The sequence below is a fragment of the Mycteria americana genome, chromosome 1 (genome assembly GCF_035582795.1).
Source record: "Mycteria americana isolate JAX WOST 10 ecotype Jacksonville Zoo and Gardens chromosome 1, USCA_MyAme_1.0, whole genome shotgun sequence".
NCBI lineage: Eukaryota > Metazoa > Chordata > Aves > Ciconiiformes > Ciconiidae > Mycteria > Mycteria americana.
Genome location: NC_134365.1, coordinates 43,371,314 through 43,397,484, shown reverse-complemented (window position 1 = coordinate 43,397,484; position 26,171 = coordinate 43,371,314). Strand labels below are relative to the sequence as shown.

General features: G+C 44.5%; 1 protein-coding gene across 1 annotated transcript; it reads left to right on the top strand.

The window, feature by feature from the left end:
• Positions 1-1,261: 1,261 nt before the first annotated feature.
• E2F7 (E2F transcription factor 7) lies at positions 1,262-23,681 on the top strand. Its single transcript, XM_075495902.1, has 13 exons — positions 1,262-1,364; positions 1,546-1,632; positions 4,949-5,224; positions 7,208-7,376; positions 9,871-10,155; positions 10,804-10,962; positions 12,017-12,154; positions 14,246-14,440; positions 15,081-15,165; positions 15,779-16,298; positions 17,183-17,453; positions 18,680-19,104; positions 20,470-23,681. The coding sequence occupies exons 2-13, from the start codon at positions 1,546-1,548 to the stop codon at positions 20,644-20,646; spliced, it is 2,787 nt and encodes a 928-aa protein (XP_075352017.1). The 5' UTR covers positions 1,262-1,364; the 3' UTR covers positions 20,647-23,681.
• Positions 23,682-26,171: the final 2,490 nt, after the last annotated feature.

Sequence of the window (26,171 nt, the reverse complement as noted above, 5' to 3'; positions counted from 1 at the left end):
AGTATTTTTATAAATTATCAGAACTGTGTACTGGAGTTTTCTTCTGTGACAACTCATTACTAACTTATGAGCAATTCGAGAAGGAAATCCTCCTGCAACATAACAAGGCAGGAATAACGCAGCAACATGTCTGTCATTAGCGTAACAAAAAAAATTACCTTAAGTACAAACTCAATTTAAAAAGCAAAGATTAATTATACTGCACGGAGGAAATTTCTCCAGAACCGGTCTCAAGCTTAGAGCAATCACTTTCAAGTCTGAAGTAGTTCTGCATAGCAGAAAGCTACTAATTTGACAATTTTCCTATCATTTTTTCGTAACATTATGTCTCCACAGTCAAAATAGAACCAACTGAAAACTCATCACTGCACAGCTCCAGAGGCTGCCTGGATTTGATGTTAACTTCGGACAAGGCTCTTTCCCCCTCCTTCCCTTATCTCAGTACATGGAAAACCATGGACCAGGCTGACTCGGGGCTCGTGAAAAGTTTCTTGTGTCCAGACTTGCTCCCCAAAGCGCCTGCTCGCTTTATCTTCCCGGCACCAGACAGTTTCAGGCGATGGCCGTGAAGACTCCCACCCTGTTCAGGATGCCCAGGGCTGCGCTGCAGGCTGCCTGCACGGCCCCCCCAGGGGAGCTGCCGGCAGCGCAGGCCCCATACGGAGCAACACCGGAGGAGCAGCAGCACCCCAGCGCCCAGCCCGCCGCCTGCCCACCCCCGCTGCGGGGAGCCGCGGCAGCGACCCGCGGCCCGGGCTGCTCTTCTCAACCCGACGGCGTTTCCTGTGAGCCGGTGGCCGAGCGACAGAGGCTGCACCGCCTCACGCTGCCTCAGCCCTTCCTCCCCCCTCAGAGGTTTAAGGACTGATCCAGAAGGCACCGGGAAAGAGCATCCCCGTCCCCCCGTCGCCGCCGCCGCTTTCCCGTCAGGAATCAGCCCCTCAGCGACAGACCCGCCCGCACAGCGGCCCGGGGGGAGCCCGGGGCCGACCCCCCCGGCGGAGACAGCCCCCGGCCCCACCTGCGGCCCGCCCGGCCCCGCTGGCCCCGGGCGGCCCTTTCCCGCCTGGCCACGGCCCGCCTCGCGCTGGCGGCCCGGCGGCGGGAGGGGGAGGGGGAGGGCGAGGGCCGCCGGCGACCGCGCGAAGAAAAGGAGCGAAGCGGCCCCGCGCGGGCGGGAGCCCCGTCCCGCGCCCCGCTGCCGCGCGCCGCCTGCCCGCGCGCTGATTGGCCGGCCGCTCGGCCGGGGCTCCCCGGCGGGCCGCGCCTGATTGGCCGGATTGTACAGCGATGTCTGAGGGCGCCTGGCGGGAGCGGCAGAGCCCCGCGCCCCCCAGCCGCCCGCCGGGCCGCCCGCCGCCGAGGTGAGGGCGCGGAGCCTCCCGCCGCCGGGGCCGGGGCGGCCGCCCGCCCCCCCTCCCTCCCCGGGAGCGTAGCCCCGAGCTGCTGCGCTCCCCTCGCGTCCCGCCGGGTACGGGAGCGCTGCCCCGGGGCGGGAGCGGCTCCTCTTAAGGGCCGGGCTAAGAGCGCCTTCTCGCTTTGCAGATGGAGGTGAGGGTCCTGGCGCTGCGGGACCTGGCGAGCGGCCGGACGGGGCGGCGGGGCCGCGCGGAGGCGGCGGCGGCCCAGAAGGTGAGCGGGCGCGGGGGGCGGCGGGCGTCCTGGCGCCGCGGGGTCCCCTTACACGGTACTCCGCCTCTCCCGGTGCGGAGCATCGCGCCGGCCCGGGCGCAGCGCGAAGCCCCGGGGGAGGGGGGCGTGCGGCCGGGGCTGCAGAGGGTTTGGCCGCCCCGCCGGCCGGAGCGAGTTGGGGCCTCGCACCCCGGCCCCGTGCGTGCAGGGGTCCACAGCCCCGGCCCACGGGCCTTGGACATGGGTCGGCCCAGGCGTGTGGCCCCCGCTTGTGTCCCCCCTCGGACAGTATTTGGGGTGCTGCCCATTGGACCACCGCACCTGGTCTGCCCTGCCATGTTGGTCTGTACAGCAGTATCTTACCTGCCCGCACTTGGAGCATAGGGGTGTCCGGTGCTACCATTAACATTAAAAAGACAAGCCAGTAAAACAACCATGAGTTATGCCAACCGTTGTCAGTAACTGAAGTGATTACGTTCTGGCATTATTGCCAGGGAAACAGTTTTTAGCTTTCACTTAATAACTAAAACTCACTAGGTGATCTCAAGCGTCCCAGTGGCTACCGTTGGGTAAGGTGGAGGGGGCTGTTGTACAGACTCACCATTCAAAAGCTAACCAACACCAGCTCTGACATGGCATGGCAATAATATAGTCCTATTATTTAGCAGCAGTTTGAGCATGCTGGTGCACATGTCCACTATGTTTGCCTTCTGGCCTGTATCCATACAGTCGTCTTCCCAGGCCAAGAGGCTAAGCACTCAGCAAGGAACAAGCTCATCTTTCCCCTCCTGCCCCACCAGCCAGGAGACAGCATATCTAACCTCGGGCATACCTTGCTCAGTAATGTCTGCTGAACTAGACCCGATTCATGACCTGCTGTCCATGCTCAGTCCGAGTCCTCCAAAGATCACATAGTTCTTGTCAGACTCAGCTCCTATTACCTCAGATTTGTTTCAATTCCTGCTTATATACTAAGTTCATTAAGCCAGCCTTTCCCGTCCTCTTGTATCTGTAAGCCATCTCTGCATGGATCAAGGTGAATCTCATACTTCTACCAACTGCCCTTGCAGTTTTGTGGAATACAGCTAGGAGTTCATAGAGCGTTGCAGCTACTGAAAAAAAAAAAGGGGGAGAGGGGGTAAAAGCATTTCTTACCTTAGTAGGCAATTATGACATTCAGGAAATACAGATTTGAAAGGTTGATAGTAGACGTGTGCTTCTCATATAGTGCCACTAATTTTTTCATTGTGATATTCGCACAAACATGAAAATTTGAGGTAGTGGAACTGCAGGTTGCGTCAGCTGCCCTCACTGCAGTTCCATTAGCACCAGCCATAGTGAACAGGAACTTGAGGGGAAGGTGGACTTTCTCCATTACAGATTAAGTGTTGATTCACTGCCAAATGTGAAATTGCAAGAATATATTGAGTGCCAACACTATATGAACATATATTCCAAGAAGTACCATGGCCTCTAAATTGACCCATATTTATCACAGTGTAGTAAGCTACAACTGGCTAACTGTTAATTGTAAAAGGAGATATATTTATTACATCCTTTCGGGTAATTCATAGGTGAATGTATGCAGAAGTGTTCTTCATCAGTGCTCAGAGCACAATGCTTTTGATGTGCCAAATTAGTTTCCAGTTTGAATGCTACAGAACTGCTCCTAGGAAAAGCCAGCTTCAGTTGTTACTAGAACTTTTTTGCTTTCTAGCTAGACTGTACCTGATAAGATGGTATTTGGAGTCACCTATTTAAATATCTATATCAGCTAGTGATAGCTGAATTGCTCCAAATAAAAGGCAAAACTTAACTTGGGAAAGTTCTTGCAGCGAACCAATAGTAACTTAACATTTTCTTTCAGGCTATATTCCATTTCAGAATTGGACTTCTTGCAGCACAAATTAAAATAAATAATAACAATATCCAGCCTCAAAGTTGTCATGTTAAATTTTTAAAACTCATTTTGAAAAAAATGAAGTGGTAATCTTAGTCTGGGCAAGAAGACTTGCTCAGTTTGAGACCAACACCAAAAAAGCCACAGCTAGACTGAAGAGCAAACAACTTCAAGCCTGATTTACAGTTTAAAAGTAGTTTGCTGTGGTTCCAAAGGCTTCACTCCCAATTCCAGCAAGTTATAAGCTCTGCTAGCTTTCCAGTGATAATCTGTCTGTTTCACTTTCTCTCTCACTTCACTCAAGGTGCATACAATCATTTCAAGGGACTAAATCTAGAAACCACTGAGCAATATTAGCTAGAGTTCCAAAAAACACAGTGTCCTGTTTGTAGGGTATTGAGAAGAATTAAGTTATAGCTGGACTATCTAAGAACAGAACACTGATCTCCCTGGGCAAAAACAAACAGTACAACTTTCTGCATGGGCATTTCTGGAAGTCCTGCTCTGAGCCAGGGTTAGGATACCTGCACCTCAATTTTTAATATCCTGCAAAGAAAGCCAGTATGGCATCCTGTCTACTTCATTCCTTTAGTGTTCATGAGCTATTTGCTCTAACAGGCTAGAGTGAAGTAGTGTCTCTTGTTGCTCAAAAACAGATCTCTCGGCTCACAGATACCATTGATGCTTTTTCAGTCAGTCCGTTGAAATTAGTTGAGCTGTAGTGATAATTCTTGCAGTAAGAGGAAGGGGTAAAATTGGACCCAAAGGTGAAATATGAAAAAAGTTCGATTGCAGCTAGGGACTGGAGGGAGTTGAGCTTCATTGAAAGAATGATAAAAATCAGCTGATGAATTAGACTTTTCCTTCTAGTGTCTCTTAGCTGTAGTCAAGGAATAGTTATGGAGATTTCCTTTGTTTTGAGCAGCAGATAGCGCAGATACAAAGCTTGCTTCGCTTGCACATGAAGTTACATCCACTTTAGTTTGACATTTTAGGACAGTCTGAGCTGCATACCCAGCATGGCTTTTCACTGGGGACCTTTCAAGCAGAACAACATGTTTTCTAGCTAAGTGTAATGTGACCAATGCATGATTTCAGTTCCGATCTGATTTGGTGATTTATGTTCGTGGGCAATGCTGTCTTGTAATAACAGTCAGAGTTTAAAAGCCTGATAGGCCACAAGTTTGACTGGTTGACCTCAGGTTCTGTAATTCAGGGCAGTATCTCATATACACTACCTCCAATATAGTAGCATGTAGAATATTTTACTGCTTCCAACAAAGGCAGAAGAACTGTGCTAAATATAGCTATGAGTGCCAAGGCATGAGTCACTACAATTACCTTTGTAAGAACAATGAAATTGATTGTTGGACTGTTTTCTTTCCTGTTGTGTCTAAAGAACTTTGTTTTTAATAGGAAAACATATTTGATCGATCCAGGATGGCCCCAAAGACTCCCATTAAGAATGAACCAGTTGATTTATCAAAGCAAAAAGGCTGCACCCCAGAAAGAAATCCAATTACACCTGTTAAGCTCGTTGACAGACCTCAGCCTGATCCCTGGACCCCCACTGCTAACCTGAAGATGCTTGTTAGTGCTGCTAGCCCTGACATGAGGGACAGGGAAAAGAAGAAAGAGCTCTTCAGACCCATAGAAAACAGTGAGCAGAGTGACACACCTGACTCCTTACAGGTGAGACTCAGAACACGATTACCTTATGTTCAGTTAGGACTCAGACCTTCCTTAAGTTGTGCCTCAGTTTTCTTCCAACCGGTCCTTTGCTCCCTATGGAAAACTGCAGAATTGTAAAACGTTCCCAAGGACAGTTGCCTACGCAGCACTAGCTGAGCAGTAGGACTTCAAAGACTAAAAGTAACTGTCTTACTAGTAACTGACCTGACACCCCTCGAGAGCCTGACTGTTACTTAAAAGGACAATGAAGGAAGTATAGCTTGAATGTGTCATTTTTCCCATCTTAAGTACTTCTGATGCTGTTTTCTGAACCGCATTAGAAAGAAAATTGCCAGATCATTTTAAACAGACAGGCAACATTTTCAAAAGCAATTTGACAATGGTGAGGGCATATTTTTCAACATCCTTTTGTAATCTTATACCTTGTCCACGACAGCCGCACCGAGTGGTCAGTTAAAAACCTTTCTCCCCCTTTCCACCCCAGCCCCCAAACTAGTCATCAGACAGCCTGGTCAAGTGTTTGGAAGATTTTTACTTGTCAGGACTCAGGCAATGTTGGGGCTGATCCCTGTCTTCACTTTAGGAAGTCCATCCATGGAGAGGATGACGTCAGGTCGTAATAAGCGTCATTACAGTTTTCTTCCTTCAGACTTTTTTTGTTCCAACTACTGCTTTCCTTCTCCTGGATTATTTCTTGTAGAATATCTTCCTTGGTGATTTCAGTGAGAGGAAGATAGTTCTGGGGTCCTCCTACTGAGAAACATCATTTCATAGATACAGATCACTCTACAAGTGTGTAGATGTTACAGCATCCACGGTGACAGTAGTCTAGAAAATTCTCCAGTTTAGGTAGTCATAAAGGAACAAACAGTTCTCTAAAGGTAATTCCTAACATAGTTTCCAGTAAGTAAAAAACAGTCAATGTTAAAGGTTAGTTCATTACCACTCCAAGCCTGCTAAGATCATATAGCATTTTTGGGGTGGCTACTATAAAGGATTCAAATATTTTCTAGTTAGTAAAACTTACACTTAATAATTTCCTCCACACAGAAAGTTAACTTACAAAAGATGTAAAAGTGTTACTGTAAGAATACTGCTATTTCCATACCATATAAAACGCAAATAATTCAATCAGAGCAACACCCTGCCACAAGGTCACTTAGTCATAACCAGCAAAGGACAGTTAAGATCTCAGAAGCAAGGAAATTTGGGTTTCAACAGCTCACACCACTCTCACCATTCTTTGCTAGAGGGCAAGATTATTTTTTTTATCCTTTTTTTGACACAGAAGCAAAACCCCAAAGTTACCAGTGCAGAAAAATGCTCCATCATTCTCATTTTGTAATAAATAAACATACCGCTTCATACATTCTTGCCATCACAGTTTTGTTGGGGGTTTTTTCCCTGCAGGGACAGAAAGACTATATTCAGGCCATCCTACAGAGTTCACTTACACTAACAGCTTGACTGAGTTTAAGTTTCAGAGACTGTGTGGTGCCTTTTATAGTCTCTTAGCATCATGGCCCCCCAACCCCTGGTTTCTTAAAGTTATAGAGGCACTGTAAAGGGCAGTAAAATCTCTTGAACTCTTTGATGGCTTGTACATCTTCTGGTTTATTAGATCCAGAGACGTTTGAGGGAATATTCCTCCTCTTCTCAAAAACAAATACTCCTTCCAAGTAGGATCTTACCATCTGCTAGTCTTGGGTGTTTGCTCTTACTGTTTTGTTTCCTTATGCATAACCATTATTTTATGATCTCACAGATAAAGAGTTTTTCTGTAGATAATTTGTGTGATGAATTAAAAAGAGCTTGCAAGCAAAAGTGTGTCACCCAAGTGCTCTGCGCTTGCAAGGAGTCCATGTTTTTTTCCTTATTAGAAAGTCCAAGCTTAAATATTGCTAACATCTGAAATATGCCTCGCTTGGCTATGCCTTGCTTCTAAAGCTCTGCACTAAAGGGTTAACATTTATTTTTTAACAGTATGATATGGTAGACGACAGCACGGTTGATGAATTTGAAAAACAGAGACCCAGCAGAAAACAGAAAAGCTTAGGACTCTTGTGCCAAAAGTTTCTAGCTCGCTATCCAAGTTATCCATTGTCAACAGAAAAAACTACTATTTCTTTGGATGAAGTGGCTTCAATTCTCGGTATGTATACCTGCAAAAATGGGGTAACTGACCACCTGGGGTAACCCGACAGGAGGGCCTTCAAAAGATCATCCTTCTTACAGAGTACATTCAAGGTCTGCCTTTCGCTGGGTCTGGATGCGCTTCTAATCATACTAATCAAGAACTGGAAATACCTTATGTTCCTAAGTGTCTTTACTGCTTGATAACGCTACCATTCTGAAATCTGCTTTCTGACAGTACTTTTTACTAGACAGATCTATCCTCCAGCTGTTTACCAACTCTCTTGCTTTCTTAAATCTTCAATTTGCTGAAGACTGAAGGAGTTATGAGTTACAAACCCTCTGAAGGAGGACTTATAAACAACAAATTTTGTCAAAATGGAACATTTAGGGAAACAACTGCAAACTAGTAGATACAGGAAATCAGCTGGGTTTATTGCCTGACTTCAGTAACATGCCTGACATCATATCTTTCAAGATCTCATGATTCACTGAAGTTATCTTAGCTTTAAATATTGTCTTGTCAGGGGAGGTTGGCAACCTGCAAGAGTGGAATGAGAAAATGTGTTGTATTGAGGTGGCAAAAAGGTATCAAGTAGCCTGTTTGCTGGGTCTGCTGTTAGGTTTGGTCTTAGTTAAAAGATTAATGAAATATCTGAGAGAAGTAATAAAACTTGGGAGAGAGGACTCAGCCAGGTCCCACCAATAACAAAAAGATACAGGTCCTTGGAGAGGTTGTCTCTTAGCTAGGAAGGGCTTTACAAAATTGGACTTAAACTAAATAAATATTGTATCTACATTTAGAACTCGGGTATTTAACAGAAAAGAGGTAGCAAAAATGAAATGTGTCTGTTTTGGGAAGAAAGGGAACAGAATCTCTGTGATTCTGCTAAGTAAGTCCTTGAAATACTCATTTATTTGCCTTGGAAATGGGAAGTGGAAATAGGAGAGAATTCAGATGAAGTAAATAGTTAAATTACTTTTTAAACAAATTGGTTTTTTAGATCTTGCAGTTACTCCTTTCTGTGTTTGCATGAGATGCTTGTGCTCCAACCTTGTACAGCTGAACATGACTAGTGCTCTGTTCTGTGTTGGGAGTGGTGTTACGTTGCTTTCCTAAATACTAGCAACTTTGTTTTAAAACTTACTGTTGGGGATTTTACCTCCCCGAAGGGTTTGTTCTTCTCCCTTTGGTTTTTACCTCCTTGCTTGCCTGTATCCACTTGCTTCAGGGACCACAAAATTATTCACTGCTCATCTTGCTGCTCTCTGTGTAACAAATGACAGTTGTAATACAGCTTTTGCTACAAATGTGTATTTCTTTGTTCACTGAAGACCTATGGAAAGACCACAAATGGGGCTATGCTGCTGGTGCCTGACAGACACCAGGGTATGTGTAGCTCTCTTGTTTTTCCAAAGTATATTTCACTCCAAGATCTCCACACACTTGGAAATACTCATGAATTGTTTATCCTAATATCCGTTTGAGGCTGGTAAGTATTATCCATATTCTCCAGATGGGTAAACAGATGCATCAAGGCTTTGCCTTCCCCAAGGAAGTCTTTCAAAACCTTTCCCCTTGGCTAGCACTTGTTCTGCTCAGCTGATGTTAACCGTTATGGGATTTCTGGTGCAGATGATGCCACCAGCGTATAGTGCACTGTGTTATATATAACAGCCATGCTTCAAACAGCACTAGACATGAGTACTCGGGACAGTGAGCAGAGCCACTGGCCTGTTCATATTCAGTCCCCAACCTTGCTCACATCAATCGAGCTGAGCCCAAGTTGGACATATTTCATAGATTTCCCATTGGTGCAGACCCAGCCAGCACCAAGGACTGGTTTCTGCTGCATTTGGGAACAGTGGGTCTCATTATTCACTGCTTTGCACCATGTGAAGCCTCTGATGCTTGGTATGTGCTTAGCAAGTAATTATGCCATTGGAAATGCAAGTGGAGGACCACACTCCTACTGGTTCCTGTAGGAGTGGGCTTTTATATCTAGTCTGTGTTGGTGTCAGGCTCAGACCCTTTCCCGCCCTCTGTTACACACAGACTTGTGTACAGGTCTGTCTCTGAGCTCTGAAGCTCTCTGACAAGAAGCACCAAAATGCTCTGAAAACCTTAGGGCAGTCTGGATAGGTCTGAGGGAGTGGGGCTGGGCAGACTGCAATCAGTTCTTCTAAACACAGTGTAGATGCTTTAAGCTGAAGCCATGGCTGGGCCAGCAGTTAACAAAATAGACTAAGAACATCATACTATGGGGCTTGCCATACATAAGTCATATTTGCATAATATGACTTAAAGTCATGACTTAAATTAAATAATACTTAATTATGCAAATTTGGATGGATCTAATGTAATGTGTCCAAGTGAACAGTGAAAAATGTGTTGTGAACACTCAGTATTAGAGAACAGCCTGTTCTCTGTTCCGCTTCTGCTGAAGAGCACCTTAAAACTAGATGAGCATCTATGTCTTCTTTATCCCATCCCATCCCCCACCCCCAAACAGGAGTTGAGCGGAGACGAATTTATGATATAGTGAATGTCCTGGAGTCATTGCACTTGGTCAGCCGTGTGGCCAAGAACCAGTACTGTTGGCATGGCCGCCACAACCTAAGTCAGACTCTGAAAACGCTTCAGGAAGCAGGAGAGCTGCAGTATGGAGAGCTAATGACCTTCTTCCAGCACAAGGAGCAGGACTTGGAGTACAAATTTGGAGAACGGAAAAAGGAAACTATTCCAGATTCTCAAGACAGACCATTACTGGACTTTTCAGAACCAGATTGCACCTCTGGTAAGATAACTAATGTGTGTGTGTGATACACAGACACAAGCCTCTTTCTCCAGTTTATTATGTGACTTTTTCCCTTGTTTTGCTTTTAAATTAAATAATAAAAAATTATTCTTTGCAAAAAGGTGCTGAATTCACCGCAGAGTTGACAAAATTCTTCCTTCTACCCTGTCCCTAGCACAGGTCTCAGGACATATTTTGTCCTCTGTCCTACAGACTGGCAGGAGCTTCTGCCAGGCACTCCAGTTCTTCTTTCCCCACCCGTACCTGACAGTAAATGCTTTATCCTGACAGAAGGTGCCATCTTCCATTCGTCCACTGTTTGCATGCTGCCCATATAATATATAGTGTTTAAAGTTACAAAGTCCATTGGAGTCACAAAATTATAGTGGTGCAAAACTGCGTAACCTAACATAGAATCAGCTTTGGAATCTGACTTTCTAAAAGTTACTTCTGCAAGATTTAATTTTTACTGCCTTTTGAAGAGAGACTTCTGTTTGCATTACTCAGTTATTTGCTGCCTTTCAAAAGATTTCTGCTTCCCAACAAGGAAATACTTTACCCCTTTTGTGTGTGAGAAACCTACTTGCTAGTTTTCTGGCTGTGATGGATAACATATGCTAAGAAGCCTGGGTATTATTTGTAACACAGCATCTGCAAACAGCAGAAAGGACAAGTCGTTGCGGATTATGAGCCAAAAGTTTGTCATGCTGTTCCTTGTCTCCAAGACCAAGATAGTCACTCTGGACATCGCAGCAAAGATACTGATAGAAGAAACACAGGATACAGTGGATCACAGCAAATTTAAAAGTAAGCTGGCTGTTGAGAGACAAATCACTCAGTGAGTAAAGAAAATGGGGGCATGTTTGGACTGACACCAGTAGGTAGCAGCAAGAGAAGGTCGGGAATCTTTTGCTGAAGTATGGTTTGGTTTTTTTTTAATTGCAAATGCCAGTTTGTGAAAACAGAGCTTGGGGTGGGGGAGAGTCAATTTGACAATTCTCTCCCAAGTTTTAGCTTCAGAATGAAGAAAAATCTTTTTTTGTTTGAATTTTTTTTTCATACTTTAACCCTGCCCCCTGTACCATTCTGAATGATGTTTCAGAACTTATTGAAATGAAACATGTTGTATAATCTAATGGAATCCATTTTCTTCTCTGCAGAAATGTGTTACTTCTCCTTTCCACCCCAGAAATCTTTCACAGCTGGATGGCATAGTTTGCTTTTCAGTTAGTGGGGATTAGTACTTAGATCCCTTGGACAACATGGAAAAATTCAGCATTTGTAAATAAATCTTCTCAAATAAAGACTTTTATTTTAAGTCTTTAAAGTACTTTTAAAATAAAGTACTTGCACTTCAGTCTTAAAATTCTACCCCAAATAATGGGAGGGATGCGAGAAGTTTAGCTGGACAACCTGTGGGTATCATATTCAGCTCAAACATGTTATTTATTGGAGTCACAGATATTTTTCTAAGAGTGTTTCATTTTTAAGATGATAAATATGTGTCCTCTTGTGATCAGCTGTGCACTCATATGCCTCTTGCCCCCAAGTGCTTGTCTTTACCCCATATGGAGGCAGCTGCATCTTCTGGGCAAGCTGATGATGTAATCACTCGCTCACCCATTTCCATCAGAACGAGGTAGGTGAGCTTAAACCTGAGCAGCTAAGATATGAAGAAGCAGTGACAAGCAGGTGGGAGATGGCATGGCAGGCTTCATAGGAGGTGGCTTAAGTCCATTCCAATTTGATTTTACCCACCTCATCTATGAAAGCTGTGGTGATATTCTGGGATTTACCATGTAAGTATGTACCATATGCATTGTAAATGTGACTCTTGACTATTTCTGCCCTTTCTTGTTAGCAAAGGTACGAAGGCTGTACGATATCGCCAATGTTCTCACCAGCCTAGGGTTGATCAAGAAAGTTCATGTCACAGAGGAACGAGGACGCAAACCAGCCTTCAAGTGGATTGGGCCTGTGGAATTCCCTGGAAAGACCGGTAACTTGTGTAGCTCGCGTGTCCTTTCTTTTTGTTTTGACAATCCCTTCCCAAGTGGTAATAGGCTGTATTCCATGTGTAAAGAATGGCTCGGCATTCATTGTCCACCCTGCAATTATTAACTGCTAGCCAGCCCAACATTTGCCCTTGTTAGACTTTACACTCAAGGGCTGGAGCTGTGGAGGGATGTTGAAGGATACTGTGTCTTGCCAGTATTTTTACACTGACTTACATACCTGTATGAATGACCATATGAATTGTAGAGCAATGGCAGATAATGCCTACATCTCCAAATCTGGGTGCACAGCTTTTCTGGGTTGCAAAATCTCAGTAATTCTGTCAGAACTAGACAGTGAATTACTGTCTTTGTAAGGGGGACTTACCAAGGTAGAGCAGGGCTGTTTCTTGCACGTGTCCCCTCAAAAAAAAGTTTGTCTGCAAAGAAGGAGGTGGTGGGCCAGAGCATCTCTCTAAGCTGGTGATTCTTGGCTAGAAACCAGAGCAAAGGAAAGCTTTTTGCTAATGTATTTGGGTCAGGCCAGTGCCAGGACCAAGTAAAAGTGAAGGATAGTGTTAATGCCGTGTTAGTACCCTTTCTCCTCCTGGGTGCGCTTACTAGGGTGTAGCTGCTTCTGCAGCTGCAATGGAATGGAAAGGAGTGAAGCCCTTATCTTCTCTATTGGTGCTTACCAAGCTTAGGTCTGCTTCACAGTTGTGGGATTTGGGATGGTATAGAGGTTAACTCTTCTCTTACGGCCAAGTTCATAGAATCATAGAATGCTTTGGATTGGAAAGGATCTTTACAGGTCATCTAGTCCAACGCCCCTGCAAGAGCAGGGACATCTTTAACTAGAGCAGGTTGCTCAGAGCCCCATCCAACCTGACCTTGAATGGTTCCAGGGATGGGGCCTCCACTACCTCTCTGGGCAACCTGCTCCAGTGCCTCACCACCCTCATTGTAAAAAATTTCTTTCTTAAATCCAGTCTAAATCTGCCCTCCCTTAGTTTAAAACCATTGCTCCTTGTCCTGTCACAACAGGCCTTGCTAAAAAGTCTGTCCCCGTCTTTCCTATAGGCCCCCTTTAAGTACTGGAAGGCTGCTATAAGGTCTCCCCGCAGCCTTCTCTTCTCCAGGCTGAACAACCCCAGCTCTCTCAGCCTGTCCTCGTGGTGGTGAGGAGAGGTGCTCCAGCCCTCAGATCATTTCTGTGGCCCTCCTCTGGACCTGCTCCAAGAGCTCCATGTCCTCCTTGTGCTGAGGGCTCCAGAGCTGGATGCAGTCCTCCAGGTGGGGTCTCACCAGAGCAGAGTAGAGGGGCAGAATCACCTCCCTCGACCTGCTGGCCATGCTTCTTTTGATGCAGCCCAGGTTGGCCTTCTGGGCTGCGAGCACACATTGTTGGCTCATGTCCAGCTTTTCATCCATCAGTACCCCCAAGTCCTTTTCCGCTGGGCTGCTCTCGATCACAGCATCTCCCAGCCTGTATTGAAATCAAGGATCACCCCCACCCAGGTGTAGGACCCTGCAGTTGGCCTTGTTGAACCTCATGAGGTACACACAGGCCCACTTCTCCAGCTTGTCCAGGTCCCTCTGGATGGCATCCCACCCTTCTCACGTGTCAGCTGCACCACTCAGCTTGGTGTCTTCTGCAAACTTGCTGAGGGTGCACTCGATCTCGCTGTCAATGTCATTGATGAAAATATTGAACATCACTGGTCCCAGTACGGACCCCTGAGGGACACCACTCGTCACTGATCTCCATCTGGACATTGAGCCGTTGACTGCTGCCCTCTGGATGTGACCATCCAACCAATTCCTCATCCGCTGAACAGTCCACCCATCAAATCCATATCTCTCCAATTTAGAGAGAAGGATGTTGTGGGGGACCAAGTCAAAGGCTTTACAGAAGTCCAGATAGATGACATCCATTGCTTTTCTCTTGTCCACTGATGTGGTAACTCCATCGTAGAAAGCCACTAGGTTGGTCAGGCAGGACTTGCCCTTGGTAAAGCAAGTTCAGTAACATGGCAGAAGCCTAAATGATGAGCTGTGTTCCTGAAGGACTGTTGTACAAAATTGTGTTCCTACAGATGAGCTGAGAGGGCATAGCCCAACATCTGATCCTCTGCCAGGGACACAGAGAGGACCCTGTGCCCCATATCAGATCTGTGCTGCTGGAAAGCAAAGGTTTACACGTCACACTTCATTTAACGGCGCACAGCCTTGTGAAGGGACCAGAAGGAAGGTCAGTTCTGAGCCCAACAGCCCACGTCAAGAGAGGCAAGGTAACTACTAAGGAAGTATGTTCTTTTGTATCCCACTGGATCTGCCCAAATGTGGGCCCACCAATTTAAGGCACTTGATTGGGTGAATCAGCCTAATTAAATATGTGAATTACCCTTGGGAGGTGCCTATATTTGTACTGTCCATGTGATGAGACTTCTGTTTTGGACCCTCCAGTCAAGTGCCTGAAGTTAGATGAGATGAATCTGGGCCATACTGCCTTGAATCTGCAGTTTGTTTCCTGGTAAATGTTTCTGTTCTCCACTAACTGCAAGTATACTACAGTTTCTTCTGTTAAAATTTGGTACAGATAAAGATTCTTTAGCCACAAAAGCTTGCTTTATTTTATGGTTCCTAATATAGTGGAGTTTACTGTAACAATCTAATGGATAGCTGTTAAAACAGATAAAGCAATTACAGGGCTTTTCACAGTTCCCTGTTATAGGAAATGATGATGTCGAGCACCTCTCCAGTGGGACTGAGAGTTCTGAGTGTCTTGCAGGTTCTGGCTCTAGGTGATTAGTGAATGTTATAAAAATGTGCCAGGATAGAAAAATTATATCAATTATTTTATATGGCCAGTATCAAAATATGCTTGGTAAATCTGCCTGTTATTAATTGAATGTGCCTTTGTTCTTTCAGCCTGTATTGAGAATTCAGATGAATATTGCTCCAAAATGATAAATCTAGCAGCTGTCTGCAGGCAGAAAATAGAGGAGGATACTAGGTAGGTTGGTCTTAACTCCTGTCCAGTTTCAGCTTTGTGCTTGTCATGTTTAGTTCAAGGCTAGATTCCACTCATGGGACCAAGATAGAAAATTGCCAGAGAGTCTTGTTATTACTATTTTAATGCTGATATGTCTCAGTGTGGCTTTTTTTTTTATGGCCAATTTATACCCACCTGAACTTGTACCACTGTTGTCCTTTAGCTTCAGTAGTCCTTCATCTCATGTATGTTTATATGGGTCATCCCTGCCTCCTGTGACCTGTTGTCTAGGCAGGCTGAGCGAATCATGATTCCATGGAAGATCCTCTCTGTCATACCAGTGGGTCTTCTCTACACCTATCCGAATTTGAATTCATTTGTGAATGATTGACCTTAGTCAAGTGCAACTGAAAGCATTATTGTTCTGCCGAAAAACTGATAAGTCTGCTTCTGTGTAATTAGAAATAATAAAAAGTGAGCCTCCTTGTAAACTGTGTAAAAGTAGTGATTGGGGGGGGCAGATTTTTCCACATTTATGTCCAACAATGTACCTATTTGCTTTTAAGGATAAAATAGGTGTTTAATTTTGGACTAAATGTTTTTCCTCTTTTCATTACCTTTTTTTTTTTTTTAGGAATAAAGCCTGTGCCACAGAAACGGTATTAAATTCAGCAAGGAACCCAAGCATAACCTCACCTCTCTCCCTTCTTCCAGTTCCTGGGGACTCTGATTTTTGTGTTAACCCTTTGCCTCAGGCAGTTTTCCCTGTGGTTCAGGCAGATGTGCCAAGCCTCTCGCTGCCAAATGGCATCAGCAGCCAAGCTCTACATCCTTCCACACCAGTAGCCTCCAAAACAGAAAATGGAAAACCTGCCCTGCTCCCCAACCAACCCTTCCTGTGCTTCCCGTCTTCATCCCTTTTTATGTTGTGTGGCGGTCTTCAGGAAAATAACTTGAGGGAGACCCTGCCCACCACAGGAGATGTGGGAAACAGGAGGGCAGAAGCTCAGGCTGCTGTACCTTCAGCTGCCTGCCAGAAACGCAGCTCCCACAAGTGCGTATCGCCCTCTGCACCTGTAGATGATGAAGAGCCAGCTGCTAAAAAGCAGACCATGGAACAGAGTGCTGTGCCCCTCTCACTTGCAGTACCCAAGGTAAAGAAGTGAATTTCTTTATCACTTAGGCTTCCTGTTAGCTAGGAAAGACTTTTGCCCAAGACAGTGTTTTCAGAAGTAAAAATTCACTACGCCACTCTTGTTACAGATATAAATGCTGCCTCCCACATGTTAATAAAATTGTAAGGGTGCTGTGCCAGGAAGTATAGGCATTAACTGGGAGATGTTTTCACACTAGCAGGGGAAAATGGACTGTGATTGCTTTGCATAGTGAAGTGATGGTCAGCTGCACTTTGTAATCAGTGTCCTGATCATTGTCTTCAACAAAACAGCCTGCCAGAGGGGAAGAAATCAATGTGACTGTTACTCCTCATCTTCCCCTGTTAGCCTGGGCTTTCCCAGATCATAGCAGCATTGCTTACTCCACTGAGCTACAGCAAATGTGATTTGTACTTTCCCCTTACTCTCCAGCCTGAGTCCTTCTCTCTCATGCCCAGTGTTTTGCCCACAGCAGGCTGGTTAAAGAGGAGACGATGGTGAAGGTGAAGTGCATCTATCTCACAGTTTTCTTAACTACTGAAAATGGGGGTCAGGCTCAAGGTCGTATCAGTGTTTGAATATAAGCCATTTGAAACAGCTGTTTTTCCTTATCATTAAAGAGAAACGAATCCCCAAGCTCAGGTATTTCTTATCTAGTGTCTCCCAAGTACTGAAAGTGAACTACAGTACAGGGCTTAGGCATCACTAATATTGCTCTTCAAACCCCCAAACAAAATTTTTACCTTGGTGACTTGCTAATGAGGTTTGTGCTGCCCCTTTGCACAGGTGCCCTTTTTACTCTGTAGCTGAGGGAAGTGCATGAGAGACATTGTACTGTGTTATTTCAGTTTGGACTCATAATTTCCTCTTTTGTTTTTGCTTAGAAGCCTTTTGAGTCACCCAAGGCAGAATCTACCCCAGGAAGTGGCTGTACATCTGCTGAACATCTAGAAGCTTTTCATCTTGACCTCGCAAGTCCTGCTGCTCCAGAGGCTGCAGACAGGGAGCCTACTAAGCCTTTAGATTCTCAGGAGCAAGAAAAATGGTCTCAGAATAAAGACCCTGGTGAAACCCCTCCAGGAAAAGAGCACATCTCTAAAGAAAATGCCAATCAACCTTTCCTACCACAGTATCTTTATGTTCAGCCTACTGCTGGTAAGGACAACCATGAGATCTAGAGGCACTCAAAATTCTGCATCTGTTCACTGAGCTGTCCAAATAGGGAGACCTACAGATAGGTGAATAAGTCTATATTTGGCACAAAAACTGTCAGCAGTTCTCTGTAGTAGTTTAATAGCTCTGAATTCTCTTGACTCCAGATGAACTGTTGCTTCTGTGAAAATACAGGCATTTTTCTGAGGTACCCAAATATTAATAGAGATTAAAAATGTGGGGTTTGCACGCTTGAATTATGTGCAGCAAAAAAGGCACCTATCCAGCATTCAAAACTCGGAGGAGCTGGAAGTCTAGGTTTGGCAGTAAGGCGCCAGAATAGTGCAACAGCATCCCCCTGAGTGGGTGAATTTAGTCATCTACGAAATTTGTATTGTCTTTTCATGTGCATCATTGGGATAACCCCACAAAAGCTGAGGCACTGGGAATGTAGCCAGGCCTGCTCGTAGGACACAGTAGGGATGGGGAGGAAGTAACTGAAAATACTACAAGAGGATTTAGTGTCCACCGTTTTTCATGCCTGTGTTTGTGTGGAGTGGAAGCGTGTTTTGTGGAAACAGGATACGTGTGGCAGATTTCCATGACTACTGCTTTAGTATTTGATTCACTTGTGGCACAGAGTGGGGTCTATGGGATTTCATTTATAGGATGGAGATGCTCAGTTTGAAAATGTTGATCCTGTCGGTTTGCAAGGTCAGACAAACTGGCAACTGGATTAGCTTCTGTTTCAAAACAGTATTTCAGCCATTCTCAAGAAAATTAGCACCTTTGGGGTATATCTTTGTGGGCATTTTCTCCCCCCCTTATTAAAAGCAATGTATACATTTTCATATAGCAGAGGATATGATTCCTGTTAGTGAAAAAAGAGTTTGTTTAGCGAAGATGTTGCTTGTAACTGAAGTTGGAAGCAGAAAACAGCAAGGTGTGTGGCTGGTACTTAATATGAACAAAGTAAATGGATGCAGATATAGTGAACAGGCAGTAGGGGGGGAGATGGAGGAAGATAAGGAAAGGAAGCTTGACAGAGGAGTCACACATTTGTGACAGTTTTCTTCCTTCTTTTTTCTTCTTTTTTCACAGTTTTCTTCCTGGGCAGCCTGTCTCTTTCTTTGTTGTCATCCCTCTTTCCTGTTCTAGATGAAGTTATAATAGCTTAATTCCAATTTGTCAACTGTATTAATGCCTTGCTTTTTCTCTCTTTGGTTTAGGATTAAGCAGTTTTAATTTCCTGTTCTCTGCAAACCAAGCCCCTGGTGCTATCAGCCTGGCTGCGAGCCAGTTACCTTCTCTGAGCATCCCCTGTGTCATGGTGCCGTCAGCAGCCTTGGCTTCCTTCCCTCTCGTCTGTTCTCCCACAATCACCAGTCCTCTTTCTCCAGTTCCTGATGGCTCCTTCTCAGCTGCCACCTCCATGAATTTCAGTATGTCTGGCCTGGCATCAACAACGCCTGTTTTCATAGGCACCACGGCAGTGGTTACCCCCAAGGTCTCACCCGCGCCTTTAGTGGATCCCCAGCAACCAGCTCACCCCGCTCTGCACCTGAGTCCCGTGCTTGCAAGGTCTTGCGGTGCTGTTAAACTGGACTCCCCCGTGTGTATGGGGCATCCGGTGACCCTTCTGAAGCTGCAGCAGGTAAGAGTGAAAGGTGGTTGAGTGACGATGAAACAGCAGTGCCAGGTCACTGGGACTGAAGGCAGCTTGCGCTGCAGGCTGGTGTCGGTGTGTCAGAGTGGTAAGTTGGCACGCTGACAGCTGATGTCTTCCACTGAGTTTGCGTGTCCCACTGTAGTGGTGGCAACACTTGGGACAGTGTTAAAGACATAGCCTAGCATAGCATGGCTAGCCCTGAACAGTGAACTGAGTTTTAAAAATCTTACAGGAATTTTAAAATCATAAAAATCTTAATCTTTAAAAATCTTACAGGATTAGAGGAAAAAAAGAAGTTACAGGTTCTTTTCCCTCAGAAATCTGAGTCAGTATTTTTTCCCCATTTGACACTATCATTTTGTGTTAGGCAATGGCTACAGAAACACTTAGGGTGGACATGAGGATTGTTTGTCGTAATTCAGAATCAGCTGGCTGCAACACTTCTCAGCTAGTAGTGTCCTGTGTTACCTCCTCACACCCGTTCTGAGCTCTCTTCACTAAATCATGGAAACATAATAGCAGCATCAGAACTGGGGGAAAACAACGATTCTTGTGGGTTTTGTTGATCTTTTTTATAAAAATATTTTTTAAAATCTACCATAGAAACAGACTTTTTGAGTAAAAAAAATGAGAAATTCAAAAGTGAAGAAGGACTCATTTATCTGAAGTACAATGAGTGACGTAAAACAGTCACGCCGTGTTACCTGGGTCTTTACAACTATTAGCAGTGACATTCTGGCACTACTTTAGCTTACATTCTTAAATCTGTGATTTCTTTTCCTATTGTCTAATGCAGTGACAAATAGATTGAACTTTTGGAAGTTTTATGAATGTTACTTTATGTTTATCTTGTTCGAGCTTTAGAAAAAGGCTGTAATAGAGACTGGGTGGCAGCCAGTCTGATTACGGATACTAGCATTAGAGGTTACAGTAGAGTGGCACTTAAAACAGAAGTGGCCAGAGTTTAGGAGACTGATTTTAGATCTGTTTTGATGCTAACAAATAACAAAAGTGAGTAAAAAATCAAGGAAGGGAAAGAGCCATTTAAGCTAAAGGACAAGGCTGGCATAAGAATGAATGAGTATGAACTAGTCAGGAATACATTTTAGTTGGAAATGAGATAGAGGCTTTCAGCTTCCAGCGATGATGTACTGGCAGACAGTTCCAGAACAAAAGGCAGGGGCAAGGCCTGTAGCTTTTCATGTGGAGCTTCTGAAAGGTTGTGTGACATGGTTCCCTGTAGTAGCAGGGTACAGGGCTTAATGTCTACAAGCTGTCTTCTGTTTGCATGCTTGCATGTAAGCTTTGAGAAAACCCTACTGAATCACTTTGGTTTTGTTTCACAAATAGCCTTCATCAACTCCCCTCACTCCCAAGAGCATTCGTCCTGCACGTCATGAGGCATTTTTCAAAACTCCCGGAAGTCTTGGAGACCCTGTTGCATGGAAGAAAAATGAAGGCAACCAGACCAGAAATGTCAGCTCTGTGCAGAGGAGACTGGAAATCTCTAGTACCAGCCCTGACTAACTCCAGTCATTGCAAAGGGTGGGCAGATTGTCCTAGGACCCTGTATCGATTACAAGAGAACAAGCTCTTATCTGGCAAGAAGAGCGCGTTAAAACATCATCCCTTTTGGCATGCTTCCCCGCTATCTATTTACCCACCGGTTCTGTTAATCACCTTCTTCACAAATCATTCTTGGTACTGAAAACCTTTTACTGAATTGTTCCTTCAGTACTGATTTGAATTCAGATGTTGTGCTTCACACGGCCTTGTGGGCATCAAATTGCATTTGGGGTTTTAATTTGGAAAACTCTTTATTGCTGTGAGGAGATGCGAACAGATTTCCTTGAAGTCCCCAGGAGTTCTTTATTCATGGTTTTAAGTGAGATGTGTAGCACTTACCTGGGGCAAGTGTTATTTTTGCATGTACTCTAATTACCCTGAGTAAATCTGTGGTGAAATTGATAAACTTCCTTGGTTCCAGTCTGTCAAATCCTGCCTCCACAATGCAGCCTCTTGCTATTTATTTTGTACATTGGAGTGGCATTTAGTGCAAAAAAGTTTTTTTGCAGCTTCAGAATAACAGATTTTCTCAGGGTAGGACTACTTGAATGTCGGTTGTTGTACAATTTGCCCAGCACTTGTGGTTAGAAAAACCTAATAATAAATAACACAATATGATTGAATGTATACATATGAAAAATATTAAGACCAAAATAACTGTGAATGTTAACATTTTTATGATTGTGTTAATGAACTGTATTAGTCCTTGGTTTTTTTTTCTTTTACTCTGAGCAAAATGTACAAGTTAGATGTAAAGAATACAAAACCTGATTCCTTAAATAAGTTTGACAAAGTAATTTGAGAGTGACAAGCCACTGAGAGGGCTGTGCTAAGATTTCATCTCCCGTTTAAATATGTAGTCTAGACTTTATGACCAAGGAACACTGGTAAGTTATTAACCACATGATTAGATTCAGTCTAACCTGAGTCTGCTTAAGTGCCTACTTAGACGTTTCCTTAAGTCTACTTCAGGGGTATGTACTTAAGTGCCTAACTCTTCACTTATGGGAATTTTGTAACTAGTTAATAGTGCATTTGAGTGTACTTGGAAGACAAGGGAGATCTTATCTTTTGGTGCGTATCTATCTAAACCATAAAAAGAAGCTGAAAAGAGCAGGAGCCATAAATTTTGGAAGTGGAAAAAAATTATCCGTATTCCTTAGGAGAAGATAAAGAGGAAGAAAAGTATAACAGTTAACATTCAAAGTCCTCAAATAATGGATGGTGCTATTAATAACATAGGACATAATTTTAAGAGATAATGCTCTTCTGCTTGGGTATGTTTTCACTCATGTAGCAATCTGCAGTTAAATTTGTGCCCTTTCCTGTTTAAAAGACAGAAAGTGTTGCTGTTGACATCATGTTACTCTGGATTTTTAGCAAACATAAGGCCAGCATTACCAGCTTTTCTCTCATTGGTACTGGTACTGGTTTTCCAAGGGTAGATACACTGTCGGATGTGCTACTTTGTTGGTCAAGGGAGGCTAGGACTTGTTTGGGGGTTGGGGATTTGATGAGGTTTTTTATTTTTATAATGAAATGTATTATGAAAATGGAATTTAAGAAAGAATTTTAGTGAAGCTGGGAGTTTGAGTAATGTGGCCTTATCTTAGAACAGACCAGTGACAGCCTTTTAAGGAGGGCTGGTTAGCCCTCATTGAAAGAAAATCTATAGTAGAATTATCATAGGAAATTTCAGGGGTGGTAAAGAGGAATCTTCAGACTGCTAAATTTTAAGGGTTTGTTGTTTGGTTTGTTTTTTTTTTTTAAATTACACTACAGTTGTGAAAGTTTACAGTTTTTGCTTCTGAATTATTTCTTCTTATATGCCCTCTTAAATTAATTTCACTTTGAAAAGCAATGTGTAATTGGCACGGTGCTGCCCCTGCACTTTTGCTAGCATGCATTTGTTGCTGTTGGGGCTAGAAACAGGCTGCTAGGGTTCAGGATGACATGGTGGATGTCGATTCTCCAAACCTTGTCTTTTCTCTTCCCCTCTAATATGGTGCAGCCTTTTAGTGAAATGGCAGCTGGAAGCAGAGAGGAAGATTAGAGCTAATACTGGCTCTTCGCTCCAGTTGAAGCATCATCAAAAAAAATGCCTTTTTTTGTCAGTAATGTTATTCTGTGCCGTAACTAACCTAACTATACTTGAAAATGCAGGGACTGAAAATGGATCTTCAGTTTTCAATTTCTGCTTCCAGTTTTGAGTTTCCGTAAATACAGCAGGTCTGGAAATGAGAAATGACTCCCTCACAATCAAAGCTGTTTGATGGGTCGTGGTTGCAAAAGCAGATTTGGGCCTGGCAGAAGAAGGGGGTTGATATGCTGTCTTGTTTTTGTCAATACAAAATTCTCACTAAAATAGGAGTGGGACCACTGAAGCAGTCGGGCAGCAAAGGGATCAATGCTACTTGCAGTACCTGAGCTGCTGAACTAGACCGGTGAGGGGAAAGGGTTGGTTGTCAAGGGGGAATGAGTTTACCTTTCCTGTCTTTGCCTTCGCTGAATGAAAGCTAAGAAGTAAAATAAACTAGGAACAACTCATCAGCAAAGTATCTTTGGAAGAGCAGAATTTGTATTTGCACTGAGGTGAATTGCGTACCCAGGATGTTCTGCAGGGTTTGTGAAACCTTTCTGTCCCAAGACAGTTGCTGAGGAGGGTGAGCGTATAACTTATACTTGAATCTACCTGCCACGTTTACATTTCTGATTGTCTTTTGTAAATTGGTGCTATTTCTGTATTTAAAAAGCTGTATTTTTAATGTAAAGCTGCTTCCAGTTTGTATCTTTGCACTGCTAGTTTAATATAGATATTAATTGTATTGCCGTTTATAACTGTCCTTCAGTGATTAGACGTCCTGCTTTTTCCTGCTCTCTAGCCATCTTTTTAGCTGTCTGCATATCGCTTTACTCCAATCACACTGTTGGGTTGAATATTTTTTTTTATACTATCTTTTAGCAAAATATTAAACTTTTACGGAATAAAAATGGAATTAAAAGCGAGGCTGGGGCTGTGATTTCAGTATGGAGAGCGCCCTTGAAAAGAAACATCCATCTACCGCGTGTCCAGGTGAGCAGTCCCTGTTGGATCTGAGCACTGAACGAGTAGCAGAGGACGACAGCTTGCCCCAGTGGCTCTCCCATCCAGCTATTTTACACAGCACAGGCACGATTCCTGCTCCAGCTGGACCAGTGCAATGCCAACTGGCTCTTAAAGTCCTGGAGGTGGCCAGGGTAACACCCCACGGCCCTGGTCCAGAACCATGCGAGGTCATCTCATGGTTCATCTCTGGACCATGCCTGGTCCAGAACCATGCCCCACCACCATGGGGGCCTGTCCCACCACCGCCGTGGGGCCTGCCCCGGGCACCCCACGGCCCCGCAGCCATCCATCGGCCCGGCTCTCCACAGGATGGCAGCAATGCCTGCCCAACCGCCGGCCGCAGACACCCCAGAGCAAGGCAGGCCCTGACACAGAGGCCAGTTTCCCACAGGTGGAAGCCGTCATCTGCTTGTGCGTGCTTATTAGCCACCAACTGCTCGTAAAAAAAAAAAACAAAAAAAAAAAACCAAAAAACCAGAGAGAAGCAGCGAACGTGGCCGTAGTTTCCTTTCCATTTCTCTTTCCCTTCCCTAATCACACACACATAAGACAGCTTGACCCAAACCTGAGTTTGCACCCATTAAAATCAATAGCAGGTTCACTATTGATTTCAGCAAGTCCAGTATCGCCCCTTCCCCCCTGTAATTAAAGAGATGTGGGTTAATGTCCCACGTCACCAACAACGGCTGCAAAATGCCTGAGTTGCGACTGGCCCAGTTCCTCAAAACTCCTTTCTAAAATGAAAACTCAGCAGCTCGCTCAATATTGTTTTGGGGTTTTTTTTGACCTGTGACTTCACCAATATTAACTTTCCCTTTCCACTGACAGGAAGGCTGATAAGTTTAATAAGATTAAATATGGTATGAGGAGCACTAACAAGCCCTAACCCAGCTCCAGCTCCCCCGCCAGGACCTTGGCCATTGTTTCCTTATGGAGGAGCAGGGCTGTAGCTTCTAGCAGTTCTCGTCCTCACTGGTGCGCTTAAAACTCCTCCTTTTGAAGTAAAAAATAATTAGAGGGGAACATCAAACTCCCTCTGATTAAGTTCTCTCTATAAAAAGGGAAAATTAAAAGCAGTGGCATTGTGGAGGAATGTCTTAATGTTCATGGGATGGGCAGCCCAGAGTCTGATGGGAGACAAAAATAACCCCCTGATGCTGGGAGGTGTTGAACACTGCCAGCAACCCCGGTCCGAGGCAGAAGCAAAAGGGGAGCCTCCGACGGGTCACAAAGCAGAGCCCGCTCCCACCGCGTCCAGGGAAGCAGGTCTTCAACCATCTTGGTCAACAAGGAGGGTTCCTGAGAGGTGCTTGGGTCACGGCAATGCTTTCTCCTTGCAGCTCAGAGAGGTCCTGAGAAAGGCTTCATGGCCTGCATAATAATTTAAAATTTAATAGCTCAGGATGTAAAGGGGTGAAAAGAAAGGCTTCGTACACCAATAAGGCAAATTTAAGCCATGCTGACTGTGATCCTCTGAGAAGATCCATGTGGGCAGTAAGCATTAACATCCAGATTCTTTCCAAATTAATTTATTGCACCAGAAATGCAATGAAGATTTAGGGTATTTTTTTCAAACTCTTTCTCTAAGGCCTCCTGGAGCGATGAAATGAATCCTAATGGTGTCAGCCAGCACCGGCTTAAGCTCCCAGAGCCTGAAGCCTTCCCCCGCTCCCCTCGGAGGGCACGGAGACTTTGCTGGTGAGTGGGCAAAAGGCTGCGTTGCTTGTTTGCAAAATGCTGTGATCTCCAGGTCTGATATTGCGGGACCTCCCAGGGGAGGAAAAGGTCTGCCTCAGTCAGAGCTCCTCCATTTTCCAAATAAACTTCTCATTTTCCCCCTGAACGTGAGACGCCAGACTTTCTGCTTTTCCCCATCTCTGCCTGGATATTTCTCACCCTGGATGTGACAGCAGTTTAATTTCATTGATGACATTCCAAAGTTGGGTGGGAGGGGAGCATTAAACTTGGTTTTTTTCCAACAGTTGCTTTCTTGTTTCAAAACTGACAGCTGTGAACCAGCAGTTTACAGACTTACCCCCTAGGTGTGGTGTGGTAGTGAAGGCGCTGTAGGGAAATCAAACAAATCTGCAATAAATATAAAGTACTGTAACTTGGTAAGTACGTACATGTCTGTAACAACTACTGAAATAGGCCAATTTGGAACAGGTTTAATATTTTGGGAAGGAAATGGAAACAATTTAAGCCTAGAAAATAAGATGTAGGTATAAAGATTTCGCTCCACAACAATAAATTGTCCAGAAGGAAACATCTCCCTTACGTTGCTAGCCAATTCTTCAATCCTAAGAAAAACGCTTTGCCTCTTCACAGTCTGCATCTCACTGACAGCCAACCGACATGTGATTTAATAACCCTACACCGC

Bases quoted from the DNA above. Each gene is read 5' to 3' on its own strand.
- E2F7 (XM_075495902.1), top strand. From the start codon at position 1,546: ATGGAGGTGAGGGTCCTGGCGCTGCGGGACCTGGCGAGCGGCCGGACG. The intron at 10,156-10,803 runs GTAAGATAACTA...TTTGTAACACAG, and splicing joins AGAACCAGATTGCACCTCTG to CATCTGCAAACAGCAGAAAG. The intron at 17,454-18,679 runs GTAAGGACAACC...TCTTTGGTTTAG, and splicing joins TTATGTTCAGCCTACTGCTG to GATTAAGCAGTTTTAATTTC.